Here is a 15568-nt window from a genome sequence, read left to right on the forward strand (position 1 = left end):
CCTTCCCCAAGGCACCCTGAGAAATTCCATGTATGTGTGAGTGGCTACATTTTGAGACAGACCTGACTTCTGGAAGTCACATCTGGAACAAGCCAACTACCCGATGAAGTCAGTCATCGGTCTAGAGTACCTCCAAGCCCAAGAGTCCCACCTTCTTTCCAGGGAAGACCGTGAGGTGCTTGCTTGTGCAAGCAGGGGTAGCTGTGAGAAGCTGATGCACATTGGTTGGACGGGCCCTCTCTGCATCCTCTCAGAGCATTAGGGATGCCCCGTATCCTCAGCAGAATGCCAGGCTCTCCAGCGAGCACCAGCTTTACGTGTGGCTCTGGTCAGGCGCATTTAGGAGCCTAGACTGTTCGGCACTAAGACACAGATCTTGAGGGCTGGGTCGCCTACAGTTGTGGCTTGAATGTCCCCTACCCTGCTCACTGTCCTCAGGAAGTCTGACCACCCCAGGCCATGCACCAGGAACAGCACCTTTCACTCCTGTGTCCAACAGAACAAAGACTGAGAAAGGGAAGCGCAACAGTCCTGACCACACAGACAGGCGCGGGCCCATAGTCCCGGCACGTGGGTAGCTGAAACAGGGGGATTGCCACAAATCTGAGGCGTGGAAAGTATCCAGGCAGCCTGGGTTATATTATGAAGCCTTCTCATGGAAACAGGAGGGCAGAGTTGATTCCTATGAGGGGAGCCAAACCTGCACCCAGGAAGAGCTCAGCAGGAAACCTTCAGGCAGGGAGGGGAGGATGGGCACTCCAGCGACAGGCATACAGGGGTGCATGTGGTAGAGGGAGCAGCCAGCCTCAGTCCTCCCCTGGTGTCTGGACTCTGGTCATCTTCTTTATCCCCCTACCCAACTTTTCTCTGTAGTTCAGCATAGGCTAGGCTCCTCAACGCTAAGTAAGGCAAAATCATCTCCCCTAAAATGTGAGGCAAGCAGGAAGAAAGCACAGTGGGCCACTGTGTGTGTGCGTGCATGTGTGTGTGTGTGTGTGTGTGGGTGTGTGTGGGTGTATATGTATGTGTATGCGTGTATATGTGTATGTGTGTGTGTGTATATATGTGTGTGTATGTGTGTGTGTGTGTCTGTGGGTGTATATATGTGTGTGTGTGCATGTGTGTGTATATGTGTGTATATGTATGTGTGTGAGAGCATGTGGGTGTATATGTGTGTGTATGTATGTATGTGTGTATGTGTATATGTGTGTATGTGGCTGTATATGTGTATGTGTATGTGTATGTATATATATGTGGGGGTGTATACGTGTGTCTGTGTATATATGTATATGTGTGTGTGTGTGTGTATGTGGGTGTATATGGATGTGTATGTGGGTATGTATGTGGGTGTACATGTGTATGTATGTAAGTATGTGTGTGTATGCATATGTGTGTGTGTGTGTGTGCACGCGCACGTGCACAGAGTGGAGCAGAGTGAAGAAGGATGCTGTTTCTGCAGGAAGGAGGAACATGGGCAAAGGGCCAGCATGTGAGCAGTGTTATTCTGGATCTTTCTGGGAGGCAAACGTGACTGAAAAGTCATTAATAAGAGAGCTCCCTTTAAGGTCACACTGCGTGGGGGATGAGGGATGGGAGAGAATGGTAAGAAACGAGAGAACCACCCAGAAATGATAGAGGCTAGAGGGACAGAGAGCGGAGGCAGGCACTGTCTTCTTTTCCTATGTCTGAAACCCTGGGGGAGGGGTGCAAAGGTGGTGATGGAATCCAGACAGCACATCCCCCTCCAGCACCACCCCCAGCCTGCTCCTGGTGCTGAGGAGCAGTTGTAAAATCACTGAGGTTCAGAGGCCACACCCAGGATGGCCAGCAATGCAGTGTGACCAGGCTTTGATGGGTTTCATGGCTTAGTAATGAATGAAAACATCTATTAGACTCTCCCAGGAGCCACAGCAGGATTAAGCACACTCCAAGGGACCCCCCTTTGTCAATGGCCCAGAGATAATGAATATCTTCAAGGTCACAGCAGGTCACTTGTAGAAGGCACCTAGGACCCCTGGGACACTCCCAGACACAGGTTCTCTGCCTCGGGGATTCCCAGGTTTGGGAGGGATAAAGGAGCAATTTCCCACAATTCTTCTCCACATTAAAGGGAGGCCGACTGCCTCTGGGGCGGAATGCAGTATCTGTTCTGCAGGGTAGGGCAGTGACAGATAGCTGCCTGGGACGATGCATCCCACAGTGAATGACAATCCCCACTCTCCAGGGAACCCTAGGTGGGCCCAAACGTAATTGGCCTAGCATAATTACTGAACTGGAGCCTGCCCAAAGGGCTGGATTCTCTCGAGCTACCCTTGACAGGACAGCATACGGTGCAAAGCTGGGGACTTAAGAGAGACTCCAGGAAGTGGTCAGAGAGGAAGGAGTCTCTGGGGATATCTCCCGCCAGGCAGCAAGGACACCAGAATGACCCCTTTCTGATCTCAAGGGCTTCACCTTGCCTGGCCCTGCCTTCACGGAGTCACACCCCCAGGATGGGGGCTGAGGAACTCAAGAAGTGAAGCGCTGACTGACACCTGCTTTTAGAGACAGGCTTTCTCTGTGTCGCCCTGGCTGTCCTAGAACTCTCTGTGTAGGCCAGGCTGGCCTCAAACTCAGACATCCACCTGCCTCAGCCTCCTGTGTGCTGGGATTAAAGGCGTGTACCCAGCTCTCTTCACAACCTAAGACAACCCACACAACAAGTCCTCTTAGCTTTGAGTCAGCTGGGCAGCTGAAGGCACCCACAACATGTTCCTCAGGCACGGCACACGAGGCACAAGCAGCAGCCTCTGGGGCGGCACCTGCCCTATGGCCGCCATTCTGGAGAGCTCAGGGGTAGGTCCTCCTCACTGAAGCTTCCAGATGCGGGCTGTGGCTTTGAGCCACCATGCCAAGTGGCAGCTATGTCCTATTTCAGCAGGGTGCAGTGTAATCTCAGCTGTAATGAGTGAGAGCCAGGTGTCTGAGGTGACAGACGCTTCTCCCAGTTTGAACATTAGGTAATGCATCAAAACATCACATGATCTCCATAAATATGCATGGCTTTTATGCGTCAGCTGGGGGAAAGTAAGAACTGTTTCCAAGTTCTGCTTGCATTCAGCCTTAGGAGCCACAGCAGAGAAGGTCCTCATCTCTGCTCAGCAATGAGGCAAGGTGGGGAGGGAGGCTCCATCGGGATCAATCCTCTGCCCATGAGCCTGCCCCTTACTGCAACAGTTCCCCTGACAGACTAAGGAAAAGTTTGTGTGCAAAGGGAATTCAAGCCAGCCTGAAGGCAGGAGTCTCTGACCTTTAGAGAGGGACTAGCCATCCTGCTCCCCTGGGAAGGAGCCTGCAGAATCCCACATGGGAGCACAGAGCAAACTTCCATATGAGCCCGAGTCCCTTCTCCAGATCCTATCTGACTTGACAGAGTCCTGCCTTCCTGCCCTGTGCCCCACCCTGATGGCCAGATGATGCCCAATATTTCCAGCCTCCTACCAGTTGCCTGGGTGTCTAGCCCAGACAAGCAATGGACCTGACACCTGCCTTGGCTCCGTGGAGGGGCTCAGGTGTCCACACACTCAGCCCTGACCCCGATGTCACCCTTCCAATGGTTGGACCTGCAAGAAAGGCTCAAACAGGAGGTGACGCCTCTGATGGTAAAAAGATCAACCTTCGGTGCAGTTGGTTCTAGAAGCTCTTCAGCCATTTGAGGAATTCTTAAGCCCCAAATACCTTTGAGTCTCTTAGATGAAAGTAACATTAGAAATGGTGTAGAGAGACAGGCTGGAAAGAGCACTTGTTCTTGCAGAGGGCTGGGGTTAGGTTCCCAGCATCCACAAGGCAGCTTACAACCAGCTATAGCTACAGTTCCAGAGGACCTGTCGCCCTCTTCTGGCCCCTATGGGTACTGCAGACACATGGTACACAGATAAACATGCAGGCAAAACACCTGTACACATCAAATAACAATAAGAAATTCAAATGGTTGTCTCTCTCGGCCTCCCACCCCTGCTTTGGTGAAGCAGGGTCTGGCTAAGTAAACCCAGACTGATCTTGAATTCTCAATCCTCCTGCCTCAGTCTCCAAAGCGCTAGGATAACAAGTGTGCACCAACCTGCCCAGCTGTTTCTTTTTAACTTTGTGTGACTAGTAAATCACCGTTTGCACCTACTGTGTGCCTGACAAATTTTTAATTCTGACAGCAATCCTGTAAGGCATGGCTAAAACCCACTCCGCTCTACAAATGAAGGTACGGGAACTCTGTGCACCTGCCCAGGGGCCAAAGGTCAGATCTAGCTGTTCACCATCGCTCCTGCCTCTTCCCCAGTGCAGGGAAGACTCCACCTTATAAAAGCAGAACCTCCATGACCCAGGAGAATCCAGCTTCATGAAGGACATAGAAAGAGCCTGGCAGCCCTAAACCTGGGTCTCTATGGGAGGATGTGAGCTGGGAGGTCTCAGAAGGTTCTTTTTCAAGAAGACAAGGACGGTGACTCCACCGCTGGCGTGGGAAGACACGCTCCGAATACAGGCACTACTCAGTTAAAGTCACATATTCTCCGATGGCTAATTGAGCATTGTACCATGGCGGCCCCACCCCCAACCCCCATCCCACCCTGGACTGAGTCCTGTTAAGTGGTGCTCTTCTCACTCTGTCCCTCCAAGGGTCCCCTGGAGCTACCAGAGAAGGAAAATGCAGGACTCACGGGAAGTAAGATTTTTTCAGAATCTTGGTTTGATCATTCGGGTTGTAGTAACCAGGTCCTGGGCCTATTGAGGTCGGTTTTAATCCACGGCCAGTTTTGGATTTGAAGCAGGACATTAAGAACTTTGGCGATTGCCTCACCAGGGACTCGTTGACATTGTAATGCCCTGAACAGAGAGGAACATGGACATGGGATGAGTTATTTCCCAGATCAGGAAAAAGCAGCGTCTGCCACCACAGGCACCTCACAGCAGACATGGTGACAGTGTCACCTCAGCAGGTCAACTGGGAAGGTCGCCTGTGTGGGACGACAGTCAGGCCTGCCACTTGGGAAACGACTTCAGCCCATCCGCCTCAGAGCAGCCTGGCAGGGTTTCAAACCATACCCAGGACCCTGCAGTTAATACCAGAGACAGGAATTAACTAGCCAGAGGACTTGCAGCCAGCCAGACACCCAAGGAACACCCCATACTGACACAGCTTCCCCCTCAATAGAGTAGGAGCACTCAGTCTTCTAGGGACAGGGAGATTCCAATTGCTGAATGTCATCTTCACGGTTTGTACGTGTCCAATGAGAAAAGTGTGTGTGTGTGTGTGTGTGTGTGTGTGTGTGTGTGCGCGCGCGCGCGCCTGTGTGTGTGTATGTGTCTTTCTGTAGGTGTCCGTGTGTCTGTGCATCTATGTATCTGTATCTGTGTGTGTATGTCTATGTATCTATATGCCTGTGTGTATATGTCTGTGTGCGTGTTTATGTCTGTTATGCATACAGGTGTGCAGATATGCACATCTGTGTGCACACAAGACCAAAGATGCCTTTCTCTTGTTCTTTCTACCACTTTCTGCCTTCTTTCCTTCAAACAGAGATCTCTCTCTGACAGGCTGGCGGCCAATAAAACTCAGCCGTTTCTCTGTCTCTGCCCTACACAACACTGGAGTTGTGGGTGCATGTGTGACCACACCCAGCTTTTTACATGGGTAATAGGGATTTAATCTCAGATCCTCGGGCCTATACTACAAGTACCTGAGGGGCCACCTTCTCAGTCCCCAAGCAATAGGTTCTTTAAAAAAAAAAAAAAAAAAGTTTATTATTTTTAGGTGTTTCTGTTTGCATGTGGGCACATGAGTCAAAGTTCCCCCCGAGGGGTCAGAGCTCTTAGGGTTGGAATCCCCTAAAGCTGTGAGCCACCTGAAACGGGTGCTGGGATGGGAACCTGGGTCGTCCTCTGGGTCCTCTGGAAGAACAGCAAGTGCTCTTAACCACTATGTCATCTCCTGAGGCCCTGCACAATATTCCTGAGAATCCACTGCCTGGGGAGAGGGGGGGAGAGTCTAGCTCCCGCTAGAGCAGTGTTTCTCAACCTGTGGGTCGAGACCCCTTTGGGAATCAAAGAACCCTTTCAGAGGGGTCACCTAAGATCATCTGAAAACACAGGTATTTACATGATGACCCACAACCGTGGCACGATTACAGTTATGAAGTAGCAATGGAGATAATGTTATGGTTGGGGTCACAGCGTCAGGAAGGCTGAGGACCACTGCCCTAGAGCCGGCGCCCCATTGCTCTTGTCTTAAGAAACCAAAATCAAATCCACTTCATCTGTCCACAAAGCTCCAAGGAGGGGAGAATGGCCTGAGCTGGAGGGGAGAGCAGGGAGCAGCCTCACCCCCCAAGGCTGTCACCTGCTTGCTTGCTCCAGACTTCCCATCAGTCACAAGTTAGGGGAATTACTCAACAGAGGAGGTGCTCTAGGCATCACGCTGGGCATGCTGGGAGCAGGCAGCAGTGCAGGGACTAAGCCAGCAGGGGAAGGGCAAGCTCCACAGTTGACACTCTCAAGTGCCCAAAGGCCATTGGTGCATGGCTTGGGAGTTTTGTTTGCGTGTACTCTTAGTTATCTGCACGTGTGCTTGTGTTAGTGTGTGTGTGTGTGTGTGTGTGTGTGTGTGTGTGTGTGTGTGCTGGTGCATGTGGAGGCCAGACGTCCACTCCTCAGTCCCCCTCTGCTTTTTTACAATTGTTTCCATTTGTTTACTTACGGCACCTATTGTGTATTTACAGGTTACCACAGCACACACGTGGAGGTCAGAGATTTGGTCCTGAGGACTAAACTCAGGTCGATGGACCATCTTGTCAGTCCTCACAACATCATCCTCGTCGTCATCATTGTCATCATTGTCATTGTCATCATCGCATGATCTCTCACTGAACCTAGAGTCCCAGGTTTGGCCAGATTGGCTGACTGGCAAGACCCAAGGATCCCCCTGTCTTTGCCTCCCCGCAGGGCTTTTTCACTTGGTGATAGAGCCCAGGTCCTTGAGCCTGTTCTCAGCAAGAGCAAGCACTTTGCCCCACCCACCTTAAATAAACAGAAACTCATAACAATTCTCCTGCCTCAGTCTCCCAACCATTGGGATTACAGATGCCACATACTAACACATTTTTAAAGATATACATGAATACACATACACACAGAGCTTGAAAGTCTATATGACATCATGACATCCGTGCTTTCGTGACCAGGACAAAGTCAGGGCAGAGCGAGGCAGGGCCCGAGAGGGGTCATACCAGGAAAGAAATTCAGTAGAACTGGTGGGACCCAGAAAGGTGGGAACAATTTTAGGGGTGGTGGCATCAGAGGGACGAGAGTTCAAGAGTCTAAAGCACTGTAGATCTGACTGTGTTCGTTCTGGCCTTTTGTTAAGACAAGTCTTGCTCTGCAGCTCTGGCTGGCCTCATCCAGCTTCTGTCTTCTGAGAGGTTGACTTTTCTCTAAGCAGATTTGACTTTTCTTTTTTTTTTTTTTTTAAGATTTATTTATTTATTATACGTAAGTACACTGTAGCTGTCTTCAGACACTCCAGAAGAGGGCGCCAGATCTTGTTACCGATGGTTGTGAGCCACCATGTGGTTGCTGGGATTTGAACTCTGGACCTTCGGAAGAGCAGTCGGGTGCTCTTACCCACTGAGCCATCTCACCAGCCCCCAGATTTGACTTTTCTATTGACTAAGTGGTAGAGAGAACTCTAAGATGCTATAAGATGTCAGCACTGTCATCTCCAGGCAGGGCATAGGGAAGGAAGCATGGATGCCCTCTATGGGAACAAGAGGAATGCCCTGCCCCCCTTCCCCCTTCCCATGCTGAGGAGCAGTTGGGTCCTATTCGGTTCTTTGTTACAGGGGATGCTGAGGAGCCTCTGAGAGGGCTTGCTGTCTGTGATGCCCTGTCCCAAGGGCCTATGGCTAAGCCCCAAGGGTGCTGCTTTGTTCCGCTGTATAAACAAACAAGGAGGGGCTTTGTGAGGATGGTGCAAGGGGGGATTGTGGCTGCACTGAGCCTCCTAATTAGCACTGGTTTTGTTACTCAGCTTCAGCCTGATCTTCTGGCTTTAATCTGGATTTGCTGAAATCTGACATGCCCTGCAATTTTCTCCACACCCTACGCCTCCCTGCCCCTCCTCTGGGTTCTGGGGCCCAAAGTTCCAGCAGGCTTGGCTGGGTAAGGCTGGCGAGAGGTCAGGTTGTGTGGACTCTTCTAGAGCCCTCTGAACTAATCCTCTAAGACAAGTGCTCTGGAGACGGATGTGCGGTCGCACAGGGGTATGGGCCACCTTTTGGAATACAGAAGACTACAATACAGGCAAGCTCAGATGTGTTCCCGGATTCTGGTTCCAGAAGGCACCAAGTATCTGAAGGGAAGCAGGGGTCTGGCCAGGCACCTTTGGGCTCAGGTGTGCTATTTAGTGTCTTGTGGTTCTGGACAAGTATTTGTAAACTCTCTGAGCATCTTCTTCCATATATGAGAAATTGGGACTGGGCACAGGCAGGTGAAACACTCCCAGTGGAATAAATGCAGCCAGCACCTGGCCATTTAGGAGGAGATGGTGAAGTGACCTCTGAGGCAGTGTCACCTCCCTGTTAGTGGCCTGCTGAGGCCACCTTTCCACCTGGCTGCCCAGAGCTGTCGTGCCTGGTCCCAAAAGGCCAAGACCACTAAGGCCAAGATGGCCGCTTAGCGGACATGCGCAGAGCCACTGGGTCCCTGATCCTCTCTCTGTGTGTTCAGCACTTTCTCTGCCTCCACGGCCTCCAACCCCACGACTAAGGTTCTTCTGCACAGGTGCCCTGTAGGGAGATGGGCGCCCAGAACATCGAAGCCATAGCAGGAACCCAAAGTCAAGGGCAAAGCCAAGCGGCTGCTTACCTGGTGCTGGTCCTCCGGATGCCGACGAGGGTATGAATCCTCTCGGCGTTTTCGATAGAAACCCGGCTCGAGCGCAGACATTGTTTTTCTGTCTGCAGGAGGCGATGGAGGCCTGTGTGGGAGAAAACCCACCCGCATGCTCAGTGCCTGCCTGCTCTCTGTCTCTGCCACCCTGCCTGGACAGGTGGCAAATATAAGCCAAATTTCAACCCGTCCTTCTTGGATGGAGCGTGGGCATGAGCTGAAAAAGGTGGCTATGGCTGTGTCCTTATCATCTACAAAGTCCAAGTGGTCTGTGACAAACCATGTGCACGCCCATGAACGCGCGCATGAACACCATGGAGAAAACAGAGAACGGTTAGGAGTCTAAGAGAGAAACCTGAAGACCTCGGTCGATAGCCCCTCTCCTGCCTGGCCAAGGCTGTGTGACCCTGCTCAGATGGTCTCGTGTCTCTGAACCTGAGTTTTTCTCTCTGTAAAATGCACCCGAAGATCCCTGTTCTGTTTTGTAGCATTGTTGGGGGCAGGGAAGGACATCACAAACCATTCAGAGAAAGTTACGGGTTTGTGTCTTCTCAGTGCTGGAGTCTTGTGCGCCATGGGCCAGCTGCACCCACTGCCCTTGGGGGAAGGGTTGGGCTGGGTGTGTGATGCTGTTGCGCGTGGTTTCATTTCCTTTGCCATCATTTTTTTGTTTTGTTTTATCCTTTCCAGGACAGGTCCTCATGTCCCCCACCTGGTCCCTGGCTACATTTCTCCCTGTACAAATAGGGCTATAACCTAGGCATCCGCATTGCCTGGAGTCCTATCGCTCAAGATTCTAATCAAATCTGCAGTCACTCTCTTCTCTCTGCTTTTCTGGACAGACCAGAAATTAAGAATTTTGGCTGATCCACGCCATATACACATGAGAGCGTCCCATGGGTTCAGAACTCTAGAAATGATAAGGAGGGAGGGGCTGGGTCTCGGGGTGGGGGGAGGCTGAGCTCATTCTTCTGTTACGCACGCATCACAAATATTTGAAGTACCAATTTGTAGTCGGTCTCCTGTATTCGTTAGATAACAGAAGCAATAAAAAATTGTGTTCAAGAGTGCTGGGAAATATTTGCCGAATGAGTGAAACTATTTGCTGGGGGCTGGGAGGGCTTGATTCTCCCGGGTACTTCTTTGTTTAAAAAAAAAAAGTTTCTTGAGAAACACAGGTGGCACTTTGGGTTTGTGCTCACAAGGAATGTAGCTTTTCCCAGGGTCCCGATGGCAGGTTGCATGCAGGGAGTTCCTACACAAAGCCCAGATGGGCAGGCTAATTACTGGACAGGCGAGGACCAGGCCTAGAGAGAAGATAATAACAGCTGCCACAGCAAAGAGAACCCAAGACTGAGGCCAGGCAAGTTGCTCAGAGCACAGCATGGCTAACGGGATTATAGCTTTTGGGCTGCTTGCCTGCTGTCCCCGCCATTGTTCTCTGGGCTGGGGCTGGGGGGAGCTGCGGGGGAGCCTCCTGCAGACAAAACAGCTCCCCACCTTTGTTCTTTACCCAGACAGAAACCTGTGGGAAATGGAACATTGTTGTATACCTGTGAGTCCACAGGAAGATTTCTCCATTAGACTAAGAAAACACTCAGCAGATAAACACAGAACAAAGCTGGGTTGTGAGCTCTCAGAGAGAGAAACTCCAGATGTACTGAGCAGAAAATCCACCTGGACCCTGACAAGGTGACTTCAAAACTGAAGGGGGTGGTGTGTGTGTGTGTGTGTGCGCGCGCGCATGTGTGAAGCCCCTGAAGAAAGTGCATCCGGCTGTTGGAGACATTTGCATTTGCCCTGGGAACCCACATTCTAAGGGAGTTGGCATGGGGTGGGAGAGGCTTCAGCAGTTAAGAGCACATACTGCTCTTGCTGAGGACCAGAGTTCGATTCCCAGCACCCACACCAAGTGGCTCCTTACTTACTGCCTGTAACTCCAGCTTCGTGGGATGGATGGATGGTCTGGCCTCCAAGGGCACCTGCACTAAGGTATACAAACATACACCACACACACATACACACACTGTACACACACACACACACGCTTTAAAAAATAAACATTTTTAAGAACGAGAAATAGAATTGTAAGGAAAATCTACTCTATATCTCTGCTTCCTGGATTTCCATAGGGCTTAATTGTATATTACTCAAAGTATAAATGTGTCACCTTAAAACAATCATGAACAAAGCCCAGGGGCCCCATGGAGCCGGAGAAACGGCTTAGTCATGAAAAGGATTGCTGCATCAGCATGAGAGCCTGAATTCACATCCACAGCCCTTAGCAAAAAAAGTCAGACATGGACTGGAAAGACTGACGGCTCCATATTTAAAAGCACTGGCTGCTTGCTCTTGCAGAGGTCCTGAGTTCAATTCCCAGCAACCACATGGTGGCTCACAACCATCTGTAATGGGGTCTGATGGCCTCTTCTGGTGTGTCTGAAGACAGTGAAAGTATATATATACATATATATATATACCCCACCACTGTGTGTATATATATATATATATATATATATATATATATACATATATACATATATAGGCGTGCGCCACCACTGTATATATATATACGTATATATACAGTGGTGGTGCACGCCTTTAATCCCAGCACTTGGGAGGCAGAGGCAGGCAGGTTTTGAGTTCAAGGCCAGCCTGGTCTACAGAGTGAGTTCCAGGATAGCCAGGTCTATACAGAGAAACCCTGTCTCGAAAAAAAAAAAAAGACAAAAACAAACAAACAAACAAACAAAAGGCACAGTGGCCCACATCTTGGGAAGGCGGAGTCTAGAGGATCCCTGAGATTCTTTCACCTGCCAGTCACCAAGGACCCTTTCTCAAAAACATCACCATCACCATCTAAGATAGACAGCAACTGAGGAAAACACCGTCATGTGCACACACAGGTGCACACACACACACACACACACAACACGCATGAATTGGCAGGAAGAGACAACTCTACTCTGGATCTTGGTCATTTGCAGACTCACAGCTGCATGGGCCCAGAGGCCATTTGTTTGATGAGAGACATTTATCACAAGCCCCATGGGGAAGCACAAGGATGTGCACAGAGGACCTGAAGCACCCAGGCCTGGCTCGAGCTATGTCACCCTTCTACTGAAACCTAGGACACAGAGGGGTGCTCACAGTGACAGAGCTGAGCCTGGCTCCCAGGTGGCCTGGCTCTCTCTGAATGCCTTGCTCCTGTGCAGATCACTCCTAGACACGCATTTCCTTTCTCCTGAAAACCTGAATCGTCGCATCTCAGAACCCACAGCGCAGGCTGGAGGAGGTGTTCTAGAATCTTCCTCAGGTTATGTCCTACCCTTCTCACTGCCCATCAGGAGTCTCCCAGGGCACAGAGAACAAGTCCAAACTCTCCCGGGATAGACTGAGATAGCCACTGTCTGCCTGTCTCTTTCCTCTTGCAGCCTCCTGGCTCAGATCACCCTCTGACCCTATAGTCCCTGATGAACCAGCTCCTTTCCTGTCTCAGGACCTTTGTACATGCTCTTCCCTCTGGACTTCCTTCCAATCGTGGGTCTCAGCCTCTGATGTTTCTCTGACTACTCAGTCTAAAGGGCATAGGTACTTCAACCCCCGAACACTACCTACCTTCTCAGGTTCCAAATGTTTATCTCCCTTAAAGCTAGCTCGCTCTCGCTCTCTCTCTCTCTCCCCTTTTTTTTTTTTTTTTAAGATTTATTTATTTATTATATGTAAGTACTCTGTAGCTGTCTTCAGACACTCCAGAAGAGGGCGCCAGATCTCGTTACGGATGGTTGTGAGCCACCATGTGGTTGCTGGGATTTGAACTCTGGACCTTTGGAAGAGCAGTCGGGTGCTCTTACCCACTGAGCCATCTCACCAGCCCCTCTCTCTCCTCTTTCTCTTTCTCTCCCCCTTCTCTCTGTCTCTCTCTTTCTCCTTGGTCTGTCTGTCTGTCTGTCTCTGTCTTTCTTTCTCCTTGGTCTCTCTGTCTGTCTGTCTGTCTCTGTCCCTCTCTCTCCTGTCTCTGCCTCTGTCTCTCTCAGTCTCTCCTCTCTCTGTGTGTGTGTGTCTCTCTCTCTCTCCTCTCTCTTGGTCTCTCTGTCTCTCCTCTCTGTCTCTCCCTCTGCATATGTGTATGTGGTGTTCCTGTATATGTACGAGTGTGTGGAAACACTAAGCTGGGAAACTGAAGGCAGGTATACCTCCACACTCTCCCCATACACATCTTAGCATCTCCTACTGTGAGCCGGAATCAGGCGATCCATTAAATACAGTGTTCTGTTAGGAATGAATGCAAGGACTTTGTGATTCGAGGTCCAGCTGACTCTGCCCATGCAAACCCCTGCTGCCACCATCACGTGGTCATCATTAGAGTCCAGCTATTCCAGGGGGAACATTCTAGAACAGCATGACCAAGAGAGTATCCACATTCAACCCTGGAAACTTGACTGATCCAAACGTAAGGCAGGCTGCATAGAGCAGATACACACCAGACTGCAAAGGTGCCCCTTGAGATGGCTCATTAGTAACCTTATATCATCTATGTGTGGTTGGTGTCAAAACAAGGACATCTTGGATCTGCTGGGTTAAGTGAGCTATATTACCAAGTTAATTTCACCTGTTCCTTTTTAGCTCTGTACACTGCTACTAGAAATTTCTAGGGCTGGTGAGATGGCTCAGTGGGTAAGAGCACCCGACTGCTTTTCCGAAGGTCCAAAGTTCAAATCCCAGCAACCACATGGTGGCTCACAACCACCCATAATGAGATCTGACTCCCTCTTCTGGAGTGTCTGAAGACAGCTACAGTGTACTTACATATCAATAAATAAATCTTTAAAAAAAAAAAGAAATTTCTAAATGATACAGCTGTCCTCCATCAATTTGCTACTGCCAAGTCCTAACCTGGTAGCTCCCCTCTCCCTGCTACCGCCCTGTCCTCCGCTCTGAGCACGTTACAGTTGACCAGCTTACTCACACAGAATAGGCAGAAGCCATGTAGATAATGGTGACTTACAGAACGTCGTCTTTCAAGAGAGGCCCTCAAGAATGAGGTATCTGAGAGCAGGCTTTTGAAATACAGCCCTTCGCCAAGTTCACCAGAATTCTGTGTGGACCACACCCTGACTTCAGAGCTCTCACGTGGGTTTGTGGTCTGCCTGACTTTCCCCCACAGCCTCCCAAGACAAATGTCATTGATTTTATTTTACAGTTGTGGCGCCACAGACCCCATGACTAACCAAGGACAGCTCCCCCGCTCCCCTGAGGGCTATTGCGCAGGCCTTTGTGCCAGGTGCTGTTCTCATTCCTTAACCTAGGTTCTCCTACTGAGTATCTTCATCAAATCTGGTAGACAAACACATGTACCCCCCCCCATTCTACAGATCAACAAACTGAGTCTTGAAAAGACTGGTGGGGCATAGGCAAGGCACAGATAGTGGCAAAATGGAGACCTGAGCCCAAACTTCCTGCAGGTACCCTTTCCCACCCACCCTATTCTGCCTAGAGCACTAATGTTAACACACACACACTAGAGCTTGTGTGCACGTGAACACACTTAGACACTTGCTCCCTCACACACATTTGAGTTCACCTGTAGATACACACACACACACACACACACACACACACACACCATTCCAGACACCTTTCATCTCAACACTGAGGAGACAGAGACAGGTAGCGATCTCTGCTCATTCGAGGCCAGCTTTGACTACACGGGAAGTTCCAGGACAGTGAAAGTTACATAGTGAGAACCTGTCTCACAACCAAAGCCAGCAGCATCAGGAACATTGGCAACTTTCAGATAATAAAAGGAAGCTGGGTTTTATCTTATCAAATTCTAAAAAGTAAAGGAATAATGTCAGTGGCTGAAGCAGTACGTATGTATATACCTGCTATGCCAGGGGACAATCGCATCCCTGACAGACTAGTCTACACAGGGGTGAGTGGGAGAAGCGGGCTCCTTGCAGCCCCTGCTGCCCACCATCGTTACCCACGATTCAGATTCTCGTAACCACGGTCACCCCGCCCCTGCCCCAGCATGCTCATAAATGCTCACTGTCTGACCTCTGGTGTTAAAATCCTGTTTCCCCATGCCTCGCGCCCCTCCCTGCCCCGTTGGCAGCCCACCCTCTCCACACAGACACTGGACAAGGGCAGCGGTGACCTTACATAGTAATGGTTCGGGGCAGGGGTTTCAGATTTTTCCACTTTCATGAAGCTTGGCAGCTGGAACATGCTGGAACAGGAATTGCTGAAGTCCTTCTTGGAAGCCAAGTCTGGCCGGATGGTATACGCGTTGGCAGCGGGATTTTTAGAAATGATGGGGCCCAGCCGGGCACACTGAGGAAGAAGAGGGGGATTAGCATTGCCAAGCGACCCAGGGGCCGGGAAAGACAGGTCAAAAGGTCCCTGCCCCTGGTCCATTGTTGTTTGTTTGTTTGCTTGTTTGTCTGATTATTTGTTGATACAGGGCCTCAGTCCGTAGCCCAAGCTGACCTAGAGCTCACTGTATGTAGCTCAGGCTAGCCTCAGCCTTACAGTAGGCTAGCCTCAGCCTTGCAGCCTTCCTGCTGCCTCGCTTTGGGAGTGCCAGGGTGTGGGGCACTAGCCACCATGCCCAGCTCATAAGCGTGTTTTTCCTTAAGAGGCGAGACCG

The 15568-nt window shown here is 50.4% G+C and overlaps 1 protein-coding gene across 1 annotated transcript in view; it reads right to left on the reverse strand.

Annotated features, from left to right (window-relative positions):
- Nucleotides 1-15568, reverse strand: part of Stpg1 (sperm tail PG-rich repeat containing 1) — a 45505-nt gene that overhangs the window by 5708 nt on the left and 24229 nt on the right. Inside the window, exons 5-7 of the mRNA XM_021160574.3 lie at nucleotides 15082-15252; nucleotides 8893-9004; nucleotides 4692-4857 (exon numbers count right to left, since the gene is read on the reverse strand). Of these exons, the coding sequence (XP_021016233.1) occupies nucleotides 4692-4857; nucleotides 8893-9004; nucleotides 15082-15252 (449 nt within the window). The remainder of the gene's footprint in view (nucleotides 1-4691; nucleotides 4858-8892; nucleotides 9005-15081; nucleotides 15253-15568) is intronic.

This window comes from Mus caroli, unplaced genomic scaffold, assembly GCF_978045245.1.
Source record: "Mus caroli unplaced genomic scaffold, Mus_caroli_1 scaffold_6, whole genome shotgun sequence".
NCBI classification, from domain to species: domain Eukaryota; kingdom Metazoa; phylum Chordata; class Mammalia; order Rodentia; family Muridae; genus Mus; species Mus caroli.